Here is a 17,777-nt window from a genome sequence, read left to right as displayed (position 1 = left end):
ATTTCTATTAGCAAATGACTACATGTGACCAATGTTAATTTCTATGGAATTTGTGAATTGTTCTATATGTACATGCATTGAGTTATTGATTTCTATTAGCAAATGACTACATGGGCCAATGTTAATTTCTATGGAATTTGTGAATTGTTCTATATGTACATGCATTGGGTTATTGATTTCTTTTAGCAAATGACTACATGTGACCAATGTTAATTTCTATGGAATTTGTGAATTTTTCTATATGTACATGCATTGGGTTATTGATTTCTATTAGCAAATGACTACATGTGACCAATGTTAATTTCTATGGAATTTGTGAATTGTTCTATATGTACATGCATTGGATTATTGATTTCTATTAGCAAATGACTACATGTGACCAATGTTAATTTCTATGGAATTTGTGAATTTTTCTATATGTACATGCATTGGGTTATTGATTTATATTAGCAAATGACTACATGTGGCCAATGTTAATTTCTAGGGAATTTGTGAATTCTTATATATGTACATGCATTGGGTTGTTGATTTTTATTAGCAAATGACTACATGTGACCAATTTGGAAAGTAAACCATTATCTGACTAATGTAAAACTATATTTGATGTTATTCCAGGAAGGTTCCGTTATTACCGACAACACGAAATTTGAAGCCAAATTGCTTGCAACTACAAATTGTTATGTAAGATACGCTATGCATAAGGCATATTGATATCTTACATCATACACAGTAATTGTGCATGAGTTTCGGTACTAGTAGTAATTACCTCACGGTCTCCCTAAAATTGAAAGGTAACTTGCAAGATTTCATTGTCATATCTCTGGGAATGAGCAAATTAAAATTGTTTCAATCATATTAACAGAGTGGTTAGATCGAAGTGTAGATGATTTGCAACCTGAGAACTCAAAATACATCGCACACAGATACCTCTTTATAGTACCACTTGACACTGACACCTGCTATAGTGGTCAAACATAGCAAAGACACGTTTCCACCTGACACCGTGGACGCGTTACCGTAGATTATCGGGGGTTCCAATACTCTGGGTGCAGGAGTTGTAATGGCTATAAAATACAGAGGTATTGTAAGTAAGCCTTTTCTAGCCATTGACAACGTATGAAAAGTAAGGCAAATTTCAGGAACAAAAGTTTTGATTAATCGACCTAAATGATATTTCATAAGTACTTTTCATGGTTATTACTGCCTTAACGTGTGTGAATGTGTATGCCTTTCCTTGTAAAGAATCAAACAACACACTTCTAATCTAAAGTAATATTTAAATACACTAGTGTTTTATTTGCACATACCAGATTTGTATATCCTGGGACATTATTTGCCCATACCAAATTTAAATAATCTGGGGCAATATTTTGGCCATACCAAATTTAAATAACCTGTGGCATTATTTTGGCCATACCAAATTTAAATAACATGGGGCAATATTTTGACCATACCAAATTTAAAAGACCTGGGGTATTATTTTGGCCATACCAAATTTAAATAACCTGGGGCAATATTTTGGCCATACCAAATTTAAGAAACCTGAAACACTTTTTGATCAAACCAAATTTAAACAACCTTGGAAATTATTTGACCATACCAAAATTAAATAACCAGGGACATTATTTGCTAGAGCATCTTTAAATAATTTGCTGCTTTATTTCGCACAAACCATTTTAAAATAAACTGCAACAGTATTTGCCCATGCCAGCATTAAATAACTCGTGACTTTATTTACACATACTATCTTAAATAACCTTTTTCTTTAGTTGCCCATACCATCTTTAATTAACCGAGTGTTTTAGTTGCCGATTACAATGTTTAATTAACATGATAATTTAGTTGCCCATACCATCACATGTACGTGTCTCTACATCCCTAGCGTCATTATCTGTATAGCACTCCTTCCCGCCATGCTGAGGAGATGGTCCGTCACACTTTCTGGACCTCATTTGTCTTCCTGCCAGACATTCTCCCCACTCTCCCCAATGTCCCCACATTCCATCCACTAAGGTATATATATATATATATATATATATATATATATATATATATATATATATAGATATATATATATATATATATATATATATATATATATATATATATATATATATATATATATATATATATATAGATATATATATATATATATATAATATAATATAATATAATATAATATTAAGCATTCATGAAAAATGCCAATTAGTAGTTATTACCTAAATGGTAAGATGGTGAATGAATGCGTAATTGTTTTACTACTACTCATTAAATGAGAAATATCCACATGTACGCACATATGCACGCATACAAATTCAATAAATATATACAGTGCCCTATCAACTGGCTTGACATTCAATATATAGCTCATCCGCATCAGCCGTGACCTTTGACACGAAGAAATGCTCATGTTACATACATTTCGCAACATGTACAAGTTTCTGACATACAAGTGAAATTCCTTGGTCTCGTGATTCTTTACATCAGTAAATGCATGTATAGATTCCGCTTTAGATGTGATTACGTCTGTTCAATACAATCAAGGAGATTTAATAAATGCAATTTGCTGTTCATCATCCCACCTGGGCAATCCATTAAGTGGCAAACCTTCTGCTCTACCGTCTCACCGTGGCAGTTCTTAGAAATATTGGTAGTTCCAGGATAATTACAGAAGCGTTCTCGGAACTGAATGCCTATACCACAGGTCGAAGGACAAGAAGTCCAACTCAGCCATTCACCCAAAACACCTGTAAGAAATATTCAACTTCCTGTACTTTATATTTTATTGGAATTGGCAAATCTAAAATAATTTGAAATAAAATATAATTTTTCTTATCTTGATGAAGATACAAATTTACTACATATCCCTCAAACATTAACCGTTTGTTCCATACTGGATAGTGATAAAGAAACAATAAAAAATAAAATTGGCGAAATGAGCATAAGCAACCGTAGAAATAAATGGAATGATACTAAAATCTATATCTATATATATATATATATATATATATATATATATATATATATATATATATATATATATATATATATATATATCTATATATATATATATATATATATATATATATATATATATATATATATATATATATATATATATCTATATCTATATATATATATATATATATATATATATATATATATATATATATATATATATATATATATATATATATGCAACTCAGTTACCTGCGCATTCTTCGGTAGCACATCTTCGGCTCTCTATGGACAACCCTGGGCAGTCTTTAGCCGTGGAGCCACTTGACCGTTGGCAATGTCTCTCTCTAAATTGGTGACCACCACCACACGAGGCTGTGCATACAGTCCATCCGTTCCAGGAACTCCAACTGTCAGTGTCTGTGGCATAAAAGGAAATCGCAAAGGAAAATGCATGTCACGTTCAAAATACCATTACATATTTCTGCCATTAATTTGCTATTGATTGCCATATTTCTGTACAACCTTCATATCATATGTAAAAATGCATGCAAGTCTGTTTGAAGGCATCTTTCATATTTTATATTTTAAAGGCATATATTTGTACCAACTCATGTATGTACAAGTGTTAAGAAAAAGCTGGGTCCAAATATATTAGATTCAGGATAAAGAGATGAATGTTGGGCAAGTAAAAACAGGGCTGAAAGGGGGGGGGGGGGTGCGCAACCGAGGATATATCTCCGTGGCTCAGGCTCGGAAGGGGGCTTGAGAATAGCAACACTTTTTAATTTCATAAAAAAAGTATTTGAAAAAGAACTAGGAGATGCTCGGGTTTTCTTAACCCAGGCACGTCATCGCTCTCTACTGCCCTGATTATATATAGCGGACATGGAATCATAATATTCTGTAACTTGTTTGCCAGTAACAGCTTGCGCAACAGTCGCAAACCATAATGAATTTCTAAATATTATTGTTCATATGATGAGAAAGGTTAGTACCGATAGTCATCGTTGTAACGACGAGAACAATGGCTTCCTGAAGTTATATTTGTAGCGATGAGACACTGCGAATATAATTTGGAACAACGGCGGTGACCTTTCAGATGGAGCGGACAATATAAATGCATTGTTCATGGTATGTGCTTTGACTAGCGTTGTAGTTGGAGCACAGATGTCCCTCCCCCTTAGAAATATTATGAAAAGGACTATGCATACGTTTAATTTAATTGTAGACAAAACCCAGATGGTTAGGACATCAGTTTACCACCTGCACAAGGCCTTAATTTCCAAGATTATTTCTATTGCATTTTGGTCCAAATCTATTCTGTGGTCCGTACGAAACTTCGCTGGTGGATTTTCTTAGTAATGGCGGCCATATTTGATGACTGATTGACATCATTTATACACAGTTATAAGGCATTAGTGATAAAATTCTTCAATACAATTTCGATTATATGAAATTTAAGTTGTTGTTTTAAAGAAGGCGTTTATTTTTTTCTTCCTGTAAATGCCTAATTCTAGTAAGCAGTGTCTAAGAAGAATTGATACGTTAAAAAAATGGCGGCATTTGAATAAAACTAAAAGGCTTGTATATCGCGATGATTTCTGTCCGTTATTGTAATGTTCTGTCCAGCGCTCTTTTGAAAGAAAATCTATTAAAGGTATCTTATTGGTAGTAGTCAAACTTAATGCCTCGTATGCGAGAGGTCGAGGATTCGATCCCCGGCCGAGTCATACCAAAGACTTACAAAAATGGTTCTAACATTTGCCTCGCTTGGCGCTCAGCATTAAGAGGTTAGTGTTAGGACTGGTAGGCCTGGTGTCAAGATAATGTGACTGGGTGGGACGTGATGCTACATGTCTGCGGCATGATGCCCCAGTGCTAGACACTATAAACTGTCACACTGCAGACATCGTAGCGATATGACTGAAAAATTGTTAAAGCTACGTTAAAAATCCAAAGAATAATAATGCTAATAATGAGGACTTTGTATAGCGCCAAATCTTTAGAAGCTCTAAGCAGTTTACAACATTAGACAACACCTATAAGATAAAAAACAAACACCATGAAATCAGAAAACATTAAAATACATTCTGAGAATATTTAAGGTAGGAAACATTATTAGGTCTTTAGGTTTCTTCTTGCAGTCGAAATAAGTGAGTTTTGAGAGCACTCTTGAATGGGATCACTGTGCCTTTGTGTCTAAGTTCAGTGGGCAATTCATTCCACGTTGCTGGGCTCTGGTAAGCAAAACAACGCTGTCCATATGACTTTGTTTTCATAGTAGGAATAATGGGTATACGATTGTCAGAAGAGGGGCGTAAGTATCTTGCTGGTGTGTACACATGGGTGGGGTCGGATAGGTATGTTGGACTAGAATCCAACAGTGAAACGTACTACAGAGAACACATTTTGCGTTTGATTCTGGATCCAAAGGATAGCCAGTGTAGGGTACAGAACAGCGGGGAGGTGTGCTCTGATCGTGGTACTCTAAGTATGATCCGAGCAGCTGTGTTTTGAACTTTCTGAAGTTTCTGGAGCAGATATTGAGATGAACCAGACAGAATTGTGTTGCAATAGTCCAGTCTTGAAAGTACTAATGAACACACAAGTATTTTTGTGGCATCAACTGAAAGATATTTGCGAATTGAGCTGATGCGCCTCAGCTCAAGATATGCAGCCTTGCATATGTTCATGACATGTTGCTGTAATGTGAGAGTACTGTCCAGGGTAACACCTAGGTTTCGTACTGATTGTGTAAATTTAATGTTGGTGTTGCTGATATTTATTGTTTTGAGGTAAAGGATGTGAATGAGAAAGTCTTTGTGTTGTGATCAGAATGGCCTCAGTTTTATCATCATTCATCTGCAGCTTGTTACATATCATCCATGATTTCACAACAGAAGTGTATCTCTCTACACCTTGGATGGTAGCATCAACATCGGTTGGGTGGCTAGATTTGTATTTTTTGGTGTCATCAGCGTACAATTGGTGAGACACTGGATGATGATCTATGACACTTGAGAGCGACTGAGTGTAGAGAATGAAGAGAACAAGTCCATTTGCAGATACAATTTGTGTCATGTTGACCAAGTATTACTTGAACCACAGTAATATATCATAGTCTATTGTGTCAAATGCGGCAGATAAATCAAGGAGGGTGTGGACTGTACTTTCCGCGATCCAACGCAGAGAGAATGTCATTAACTACTTTTAGATAAGTAGTTTCAGTAATGTGGCAAGGGCGATATGCAAATGGTTCATTGCTAAAAGGACTGTTTGAATTAAGATGAGATACAAGCTGGGATAGAACAACCTTTCCTAAGATTTTTTATATGAATGGGAGATTAGAAACTGGGTGGTAGTTCTTTAAATCGTTATGGTCTAGTGTTGGTTTCTTCAGCGGAGGCTTTACAATGGCAGTTTTGAAAAATGATGGGAATTCCCCGGATGAGAGAGAGGTATTAATTACATTAATTATTGACGGCAATACTGGATCTAAGCACTCAAGCAGCAGTGATGTTGGAAATGGATCAAGTTTACATGACTTTGGTGCACTCTTCATCAGGATTGAACGCAGACAGTTATCGAGTTGTTCTGCGGTAGGAGGTAAGCAGGTTGTTAGGTTAGCTTGGATGTCGTGCATTAGTTTGGTTCTATTTATCATACGGAGGTTTCTCTTAGTAGCAGATAAAGGTGGAGGGTAAAAGATGGCATATAATGTAGTATAAATCGGAAGCATAATGAGAAATAATTTATGTGACGCCATTACCAAGTAATGTTGCTATTAATTTAATTTTCAGCATAGAGTGAATATTTGTTTATGGTATTTAAGCACATCTTGTTTTCCAACTTTAAAATAACATAGAAAGAATTTTATTTAATGAAGGTAATTGCTGCATTCTCTGCAGCATTAAAGGTGTATTGGCGTCATGTTTATGACTAGACGTTCTATAACCATATTAATTACGGTCTGAGTAATTTGGAGATTACAAAAACGTCAGATTATTGCAGAAGTCTCGTTGATTATCTGATTTGTAGCTTTAGCCTACTCATCGACTTGCAGGCTAAGTAAAATATTTTTTTTTAAACTGTAGAAAGTGGAGATAATGAACAGGAGTCATGAAAGACTCACATTATTTCCTAATTTCAGAATTGTAAAAAATACACAGGAAAGAGGAGTTGAAAATACGTAGGAAAGCTTGAGATTAGTTGTTAGAAGGATTTACTTCCTTTCAATGCGATTATTGCAGAACGTGTGAAATTTTCTTATTCATTGTGCAATACTCTGAAAGAAAGAAATAAACTTGTATTATTAGCGGCTAGCAACTTCGTTTACTTTTAATGTTTAAGAAAGAAATAAACTTTTATACACTGTATGGCCGACTTAGATTACTGTGTAAGGAAAACGCAGATTTTACGTCATGGTGTTGTCTACTTCCTTTACTGTGTCAGAACGAGGCAGCTCTTGGGACACGGGATAAACAACTTGCATTACCTTTTAAGATATGAACTTAGAACTGTATGGCCGACGTCAGCGCCCAAAATGTTCAATTAAAAGCTTAAACATCTTCTGGTACAAATATGTGCGAATACAAATATCTAGATTGCTATTTTATCAAATAAGACAATTAATCAATCAATTCGCAATTTATAAAGCCATATTTAAGTCGATTAAACAGTAATTTCAGGATCTTCACGAGATCTCAGAAACCTAATAAATGTTAAAAACTTGAGAAAACAAATTCTAGTAAACCTACAAGGTTTAAGTCTTCGTGTCACCGTGGTATTCGTCTTGTGCACCCTAATATAAAGCCAGGAATAAAGGACAAATAATACTATGACCTTCATCACACGTGTACGGTGATTTGCAGAATTAGCTTGCTCTTTCGTTACTTAGGTACACAAACAGTATTGTTACCGATTTCAGTTTCCACTGATGGGCCATTGCAGTCATTGGTTTGAATTTGATCGTAAGTACTACAATTTCTGCTTCTATATTTGGCACCTCCGCCGCATATCGCAGTACAAATTGTCCAGGAAGACCAATTGTTCGAAGAATCTTACAAAATAATTATTAATCATATAGTTTGATTCCAGAGAAAACCCCTAAATTATCTGCATTGTGTTTGTTTTAGGAATATATATCGTAAAGCTCAGTATAGCACATTACTCATGAAACGTAGTTAAAAATTAAAAGTAAACGAAGTTGCTAGCCGCTAATATATGCAGAGTGCAATCCAAAATCTCTTATTAATATTGTTTGCTTAGGGATCACATCGGCAATGGCTGAAATACAGTAGCAATCCGCATGGTCTTTCTTCAAAATATTTATTCGGACTTCGTATACTAGCAAGACTAGCATGCGCTGACGTTGCATTTTTCATTAACATTGTCAATGACAATAGAGTACCAAAATGTTAAACCTGAAAATAACAATGATTGATCTACGCCTAGGTGACCTGTTGGAATGATAACTTTGATGTGAGTGCTGCTGATGACAATATTCAATTATTAAAGAAAGTATTTATTGTGATCGTTCTTCATTTGACGGTTTTTCCGTTTAGAAAGGCTTAAGAAGGCTGGATAAGGTAAACTTACCAGGAAGCTTCGTGGTCATCACTGAAATTGAAATGTTGGATGATGTGTACCAGTTAAAAACAATGTACAGAAGTAAAACAATGGCCGGTACCACTTTATTTCCTATCGTCTTTGTGGCATTAACAGTATATGTTGTCAAGGACAAACTTGGAGATACTTGCCTTACCTAATTGTATCGTAAACCAGTGTCTGTTGAATATTCTACCAACATATTACACCTATGCATCATACTGACTGATGTACACTCTGGTATCTGTTGGAATGGTACTTTTAGTGACATAATTATTGTTCAAAATATTCAATTTTAAAGACATTATTCACTTTGGTATTTTCCATTCCTCTTTAGAACATTTTATTAACCTTTCATGAAGTTTAAAAATACTGGATAAGGTAAACGTACCAGGAGGGTTCGTGGTCATCACTGAAATGTTGAATGATGCATAGCAGTTCAAAATATAAAAAAATATAAAAGGCAAAGAATGGTTGGTGCCATGTACGTTTGAATCGTGAGTGTTTTGTTCCCTAAATTTATCTTATTATTCACCAAGCCAATACATTATGGATTCATCAATAATGTCATTTCCATCTTTTCTTGATTTCTAAGAATTCCCTATATATAGACTATGAAACCGACGACTATAAATTTTGAGTGTATCTTGTTCATCAGCAAATTCTGACATTTTACATGATATCAGATTGTTTTCATTCTTAACATGCATAAGTTTGTCAGTTATTGGTGCAGTTTGTACCATGGTATTACCTTGACTTGTGCAGTTGATTTCCGGGCATGGTAAAGACTCCACGCTGACTCCCTGGCAATCATATTTTAGTTTTGTGTATTCGTCATTAGTACAGTTTCGCACGCGAATACGGATGTTATTACTGCATGGTTCAGTGCAATTGGTCCAAGCCGACCATGCATTCCATACGCCTGTAAAGCATATAGTATAATGTGAGAGCTATAATCCTATAAGGCATACCTTATCTTTCGTTCATGACCGGCTATTGTAGCATATTGTACCTTTTCTGAATATAGCTAATGCACATATGAATGCCACATCAAATCGTAACATCTGTAATGAATGACATACACCCAGATTTTGCAGAAAGACGGTAATATAGCGATTACATTTTCCATCTAACATTGTAAACACTCTCTAGCCGCTTTTCAAATGTATAGTGCACTTGTCATTTAAGTAAAACAAATCACTGCAAATCTTCACAGAAATGTCATGTTGATAATTGATTTTTATTATTTTATTTGTTTCTTCTGTTTGTAGTTTTCATACCGACAAGTGGAATTAATTTTTTGTAACACAGACAGCACTCAATAATGAACTTGAAAGCATAGCTGTATTGATTGCCTAAATAACGCCGTTTCAACAACGGTTTGAAGGCAGAAGTGATCATTCGCTTTATCTAAGAATATCAAGTATTAATAAAACAAAAGAGACAGAAAACAATGGAACAAATGCGAGTATCCTTATATGAACTTCATCAGTTGAACAAATCTGTGTGTATTTGAAAACCATGGCATAGACGGGATATACATATTTGTTAAAAGATCAATGTTTTCTGAAAACATATCAGATATGGATGATATTCATGTTTCTATATTACAATGTTTAAAACTGGTATCTTCATACATGTCAGGGTATTCGTGAATCCTGCTAAGACGCTGTGGAGTCTAATTTTTATATTTGCAATATCAATATCATATAATTCGGCTGTACCCTGAAAAGTTCCCAGCTGTTATCCATAGACATTTTCTTTTATAATCTTGTTTGATCCCTAGGGATTGGGTCACTACACATGACCTTCAAGTTCGATTGATCATCAAGTACTTATAGTTCAATAACATTGCACATGAATCCTCATGTTACAAAATGTGTCGCATTGGTCTTGTTATTGCAAGTTAGTTGTTCGTGCTTATTATTAATATTATTATTATTATTATTATTATTATTATTTGTAGTAGCAGACGCACTGGTAGTAGTAGTAGTAATTAGTAATAATAGTAATATTAGTAGCAGTTTTCGTAGTAGTGACACTAGCCGTTGTAGTAGTAATAGTAGGAGGAGGAGGAGGACGAGAAGGTGGAGGAGCATAATAACATTGTGCACATTAAGACTGGCTGCTAAATGCTTCCCATGGTAATTAGCACTTAACCGCACAGCCATTGTATGTATCATTTAATATTTACCAACGGATTATTTCATTTAGGTCAGCCTTTTGTTTTCTGTTGTCTAAATGCTTATAACCAATTCTGATCACATTGAACAGTGGCTGATATGCTATTTGGTTTGGATCAGTTGGTAAATAACCTTTATCAAAGGTTCGTTTGGTATTTTAAAAGCGAAACCAATCTCACAGTTTTAAATTTTCTCGTTTCTTTTTAGGCAGTATGTGACATACCAAACAATGAATCAAACACTACCATTTCGTTTTAGGGGACCAGTAGAGTGTGAGACGGTGTAAAATACGGTCATTTCAACTTTTTTAAAAAGTTTCCATGACACTGGCTTTCCTGTCGGGATTCTCTGCGGTGACAACATGAATGCGTCATTTTCAATAACGTTTGGAAAATCTAGGTTCTGAAATTTAGTGTTTTGTGTGTTTGCAATCGTGGAGGGTGATAACTACCTTGATTAAAAACCAGCTAGAACGGTCACTAAGTCTAAACCTGTTTCAGAAATCGAACGAATGTCCCAAACAAATACTTGTAACTAGCATTGTACGATGCCAAGTGAGAAGTCAGGCCTAAATTAGCTTGCTATTGACAATTTATAGCATGTACTTTGGTTAGACGTCTGGAAAATATTCGGATTTGTGAAGAGTGTATGTCAATTATTCTTCCAAATATCGTCGAACTTGTGCTAAATGTACATTTAATTTAGCTGTATCATACACACTTTGAGCTTCCGTAACCAACAGCATGTAGGACTGTAGTAGCGCGAAAGCCAAATGGCCCTTGTAGGAGCCACCCACATAGAAAAGAACGATACAAATACATTTTCCAACAATGATTGTGTTTGCATATTTTGTGCTTGAATGTATTATTTTTGTCTATGTCTATGCTGACAACAATGCAAATTTAAAACCGATTTACTACTTCTTTTCTTTGCATGTATGGCATAGTAGTGTGTCTATAAACACTTTCTACCCATGTGCTATAGGGTATGTTTGTATGTTTTGGTATGTCCGGTGAATATCCCTATCAACAACTCCATTCTCTTTTGATATATATGCTTGTTCGTTATAGTGGTTTCTGGTAAATATTAATAATATAAACCTATGTAAAATTATAAAAGTAGGTTCATTAAGGTACTTGCAAAATTTGTTTTGTAGTTGTGAATTTTTGGAGTGAATTGTATTTTCTGTGAGACATGATGTTTTCACGTCCTTGCTTCAGGCATATCAATAGACGCGTTCTCCAGTCGTACCAAGTCTTCGGATAACATAATGGATAACAAGACACAGCGTCAATAGTGTCATAGATGGAAATGATGATTACCACGCAGGCCCTTAATGCAATCACAGGTGTTGGCCCCAGGCCCTAGGATAACACGATCGCCTGAAGTGGAATCCCCAAACAACAATACCTCGAACTATAGCAACTACATCGCCCCAGACTAAACTTCTGCAGCTGGGACAGGACTCTAATGCCACCTACAGCACTGAGAGTGATTCTAACTCATCAGGGGGACAGGCAAGGGGGTGTAAATGAGATGATAACTTAAAAATGCAAAACGAGACTAAGAGGCAACCAGGAGAAATGAAGCAGAGAGAAAACATACACAATAAACGTCAACTGCAGCAACACCCAAACCATAGAAGAAGAATTACGGCGACAAAAAGCCTCAACAGAAGCAGCCGATAACGCCAACTCTAAATATGTAGGGGTAGTGTACCTTAAATACGAGGCTGTCGAATATGGAATGGGATAATTAATTGATGATCGAAAAGCAGCCCAACAACACGTGCAAGTGTTCCAAACGGTCATTGCAGCATCCAAGAGAATAAAAAGTGAGGGATGACTAAGCAAAATAACAATTTCCAACTTGTTCCAGGCAGCGGGGAACAAATTGTCTTGGGGAACATATTGTTAATATCCAGTCTCCTAAGTGACGCTGAGTTTAAATAAGCTCATCGATTCACTCAGGAATGCATCCTGATCCATTCCTGTTTGGCAGCCATCGAATGACCTTGTGAATATTGATCTGGTTACTCCAAACAGCTCCAAGAGACGGATGTAACACAAATTTATGCCGCCCGACCATCTGAAGATTTTGCGCAGAATAGAAACCGAGTGGGTTTTTGGACTAAATGAATAAGACAAGCACAATGTGTGAAAGATGGAAATTTATGAAATGAATTGATAAACAAAAATATATGGTGTAAAAATACAATGATTCTCTCACGCTCTCAACATACGATTGACCCACTCACTCTACACAAACATTCACACATTGAAAGTAAACCAAGAATATGAACTCAATATGACATACAGATCCAAGAACCTCATGGACTGCTAATACATTTCAAACAGTATTATACACTACAAGAGCGATTCACATAATCTCAAGTGTGGACTCCAATTAAATTTCAAAATAATCTTATCATATTCAAATGCGTTTCAAAATAATGTCATAAACTATGAGAGAGATTCACATAGTCTCTTGTAACACAACTAAGATTCAAAATTATCTTATGAACACAACTAAGATTCAAAATAATCTTATAAACATAAAAATGCGCCCAATTGGAACAACAATTGAACCAAACGTTTGCCTCTAGACCCCTTTTACAGTCGCACGATTCCTTGGGTTGGCCCACACTCTTATCGGCAGCTTGCACCCTTTATGGATCCACCACATGTACAGTCATACTTATACACGTACAGACAGCATACATCCCCCTTTTGAATTAGCTACGTCTACGTCCGTGGCTCAGACATACGTACATACATACACACATATCGACAGCACGCAGCCTTAAATACTCTGGAAACTCCAGACAGCTCTGAACAGCTTTAGACAGCTTCAGACAGTTTATTCATATTCACAGTCACAATCAGCTACAATAAAACCAAACTGGTCATAATAATAGTTTCTGTAAAATCTCTAGATATATGCTAATACATTAACGTCCAATAGTGACTTGTAACTCAAAGTTCAAATCTGCGTTGTAATAAAATGAATTATTACGCAATAAGACATTACAAACCGAATCAGCTTCGCATATCAAATGAAATATAAATTTAACACTTACCCTATGGCTGGAGAACAATGGAGAGCGTACACTCCTTGACTTGATCCAAAACGACCAGTGTCGGTTTAGAAATTGATCTTACTTAAATCCATAAGAGAGTGAGCAATAGTCAGGGTAAAATACCCGTGCATATTATATTACTAATGTCCCTCGTCGCAAGTAATTTCCGGCGAGGTACATGTTAATACAGTCGCTTACCTGGAAAAACACTTATTCACCACTTATTCACCCTAGATAACGTTGTACGTATGAACAGCGAAAAATTATCAAATAATTCCAAGGCAAAACAAAGTTATTTTTTGCCTAATTCTGTGACAATGCCTCCCCCAAGAGAAAACAAAAAATGTACACAAATTGTTTTATATAAAAAAATCACAGAATAAAAGAAAAATAACTAGTAATGATATGTTACAATATTTACACTGGTATACTGCAATCTGGATTTTCTATACTGGGTAAACATTTATCCAAATTTCCAATCATGCCCTACTCAAGTAATCTGCCCCTATATTTTCAAATCTCCTTATTGCCTCTACACGGAGGCGATAAGGTTGTAGTGTGAGCCCCAAACGAATCAATCAAGGGTTAGCGACCTTGGCCTTGTTTAAATACAATAGGTGTTGATGATCAGTCTCGAGAACGAAATCTCTCCCAAAAAGATACGCATGATACTTCCCAATTCCCCACACTACTGCCAAACACTCTTTCTCAATAACGGAATAGTTTTTCTCCCTGGGGAGCAATTTCCTACTCGAATAAGCTACTGGTAACTTATTGTTGTCTTGCTCTTGCCGTAAAACTGCTAACAAAAACCCAGTTTCAGAAGCATCTGTTCTTAAAATAAAGGGTTTGATACCATCTGGCAATTTTAATATAGGTGCGCTGATTAGTTTCTCTTTCAGCGCGCAAAATGCTCTATCTTGTGGTGGTCCACACTCTACTTTGTTGTCGTCGATGACTACCGTTCAAACGACACTCAAGACCCTTTTTTCTACATTGTCGCTCTGTCTCTTGATATACAACTTAAGCATGTTAGCATGGAATGTCTTTAAATTACCGTCTATGTCAATTTTATAGTCCACTTTTACACTGGACTAGTAACTTATTTGTGCTAGTAGGAAGAAACAATAGAACCTGATATCCTACAAGAAATTTCCTATTTCGCTCTTTGCGGTTATAATGCTTGGCATATCTGCGTCACGATTTCATTAATTTGTCACGTGCCATCTGGGATGTACTTTCTAGTTTCTCTCGCAAATATAACACGTACTGGTAGTTAGTTATTATTTCCTCGTTCGCGACATCACCTGCCCATTGTTCGCGTAGTATTCGCATCGGGCCTCGAACTGTTCTTCCGTACAGCAATTCGAAGGGTGAAAACCTTAAACTTTCTTGCGGTTCTTCACGGTACGCGAACAGAACTGCCTTCAAATAGCGGTCCCAGTCTTGCGGACGTTCCGCGCACATTTTTCGTAGCATATGTTTTAGGGTACTATTAAATTTCTCTACCAGTCCATTGCACATCGGATGGTATGCGGTAGTATTTGGCTGTTTGATGGATAACAGCCTACTTATTTCACCCATGAGGTCGGATGTGAATTGGGCAACACAATCCGTAAGCATTTCTTCTGGCACCCCTACCCTACTGAAGATGTCAACCAATGCTTCAGCCACCCGTTCCGTTTCAATAGTTGGTAACGCTACGGCTTCGGGATATCTATTTGCGTAATCTACAAGAGTAAGAATATACCGGTTCTTCCTTTCGGTAAATGGTTGTATTGGCCCCACAATATCCACCGCCACTCTTTTAAACGGTGTATCTATTAATGGCATCTGCCCTAAGGGCACCCTTGTGACCCTTCTCTTACATATTGTTTTCTGGCATACTTCACAAGACCTACAGAACCGTGTGACATCGCCATTTACACCTGGCCAGTAGAATTCAGCGACTACTCTGCTGGTGGTCTTCGCCTTACCTAGGTGTCCTGCCATGCTAGACTCATGTGCCACCCTAAGTACTTGAGATGTGTATCTCTGGGGAACGACCACTTGCCAATGCCTCTTACCCTCCGGAGTGATAAACTCCCTATGAATTAACTCGTTCCTCCGAACGAATCTCGAGCTGTCCCTACCCTTGCAGTGTCTAATTGCTCTGGACGCGATTTTCTCAATTACAGTTTTGATGGATTCGTCACGTTCTTCTTCTCGTTTGAATTCATCACGCGAAATTCCAGAGATCGATTCAGGGACTATTAATTTCTTAAACGCGGTTTTCTCTCGTCGGGGTTGCCCTCGCGTTTCGACTGCCTGGGCCAAAGGTATCCTGAAATCTGCCTTGGCTGGAAGACGGGAACCTTCAACATTACCGATCGTCAGATCGTAAATATGGTTTTCCATGCAAAGGGCATCAACAGTTCCGGTTAGGAAAGGTGTTTCTACCGTGATCCTTGCTACGAGAATGCGACCGATCGTCTGATCGAGTAGCATACATAGGGACTCCCACCCGAGCATTTGGTTATCCTGCACGAGTCTTCGTTTGATCACTACACCCGTAGAACCAGTGTCACGTAATGCTACGACTTCTCGACCGTTCACGAAACCTCTCGCGGTTGGTACTCGCGCTTCGGGGTAAAGACACGTACCATGTGTATGAATAGCTGGTTCTACCTGCACAAAATTATCAGATATAACTTTACTCTGTATAGCCACGGCTACCTTATGTACAAATCCCTTTCTTTTAAGACACTTTGCTTGAACATGACCCCATTCTTTACATAAGACATTGTATACCCTGACGACCTGTATCCCTAACTGACCTACTTGCCTCAGCTGATTTCACAAGCTCCCTAGGCATCGGTCTCGTAGACTGGTTTCCAGACTTAAAATCTTTTGAAACCAACTTCTGGGTTCCCCCATGAGCCTCAGCAAAGAAATAGGCCTGCTTAGCCATATTCTGTACGTTTGAGAAGACTTTCTCTTTCAGAAACTGACTTAGTTCCCACCCAACTGTGTTCAACAATTGATCTGTGAGCAATAAATCAGTCAACCCTTCAAAAGTTTTCACCGCTTTGCCGCATTCAATCCACCGCTGAAAATAGTTCGCTATTCTAACGATGAACTGATCTAAGGTTTCTCCCTTCGCGGGCTTGCTATACGTGAACTTTTTACGGAAACCCTGTTCAGTCATCTCGTACCTTTTTAGAAGTGCCTCCTTCAGGACGTCGTATTTGAACACATCGTCCCTAGGAAGTCGCGAGTACACATTCAGGGCTATACTTTTTAATAGAGCACTGAGATGCAGTGCCCAGTCATTTCGACTCCACATCTGGTTCTCGGCATACCGCTCAAACCATGAAGATAACTATCCATGTTATCTTTTTCATCGTCAAAGGGGGTAATTTGGGACCCTTTAATTTATTAGAGGCAGAATCGTGTTCTCCTTTTCTAGCTGTTGATAACTCTACCTTACGTTCATGATCTCGTTGCCTTAATCTTTATTCTACCTCCAAAGTTTCTAACCTAGCTTCTTTTTCTAACTCTACTTCTCCCTCTCAGCTCCCCTTTCCCATTCTATCATTTCCTTTTCTGCCTGTTTTTCTACTTCTTTCTTTTCCTTCTCTAATTCTACCCGCCTTTCCTCCGTTTCCCTTTTTTCCCTTTCAAGTTGTTTGGTCATTTCCATCTCCTTTACCCTTTCGTTTGGTCATTTCCATCTCCTTTACCCTTTCATCCCTCTCCCGGGCTTGTTCTTCCCTTTCTTATTCCCTCGCCTTTACCCTTTCATCCCTCTCCTGGGCTTGTTCTTCCTTAATAAACTCCCTCATACCCAAATTCTTTGCCTATGGCGACCAAATCCTTAAGGGATGACATGATTAATAGTAATATAACAAATTTAATTTTACAAAAGAAACTAACCTTATCTTTTTGATGAAGGCAACCGAAACAAA

General features: G+C 37.0%; 1 protein-coding gene across 1 annotated transcript in view; it reads right to left on the bottom strand.

The window, feature by feature from the left end:
• LOC149793058 (SCO-spondin-like) overlaps nucleotides 1-17,777 on the bottom strand; it is a 147,127-nt gene that overhangs the window by 69,826 nt on the left and 59,524 nt on the right. The window contains exons 6-11 of the mRNA XM_089968943.1: nucleotides 9,320-9,490; nucleotides 8,560-8,580; nucleotides 3,211-3,378; nucleotides 2,583-2,747; nucleotides 1,853-2,008; nucleotides 928-1,064 (exon numbers count right to left, since the gene is read on the bottom strand). Of these exons, the coding sequence (XP_089825069.1) occupies nucleotides 928-1,064; nucleotides 1,853-2,008; nucleotides 2,583-2,747; nucleotides 3,211-3,378; nucleotides 8,560-8,580; nucleotides 9,320-9,490 (818 nt within the window). The remainder of the gene's footprint in view (nucleotides 1-927; nucleotides 1,065-1,852; nucleotides 2,009-2,582; nucleotides 2,748-3,210; nucleotides 3,379-8,559; nucleotides 8,581-9,319; nucleotides 9,491-17,777) is intronic.

Source organism: Sinohyriopsis cumingii, chromosome 8 (genome assembly GCF_028554795.1).
Source record: "Sinohyriopsis cumingii isolate HCF-2022 chromosome 8, ASM2855479v2, whole genome shotgun sequence".
Classification (NCBI taxonomy): domain Eukaryota; kingdom Metazoa; phylum Mollusca; class Bivalvia; order Unionida; family Unionidae; genus Sinohyriopsis; species Sinohyriopsis cumingii.
This window is presented reverse-complemented; position numbering and strand designations above follow the sequence as displayed.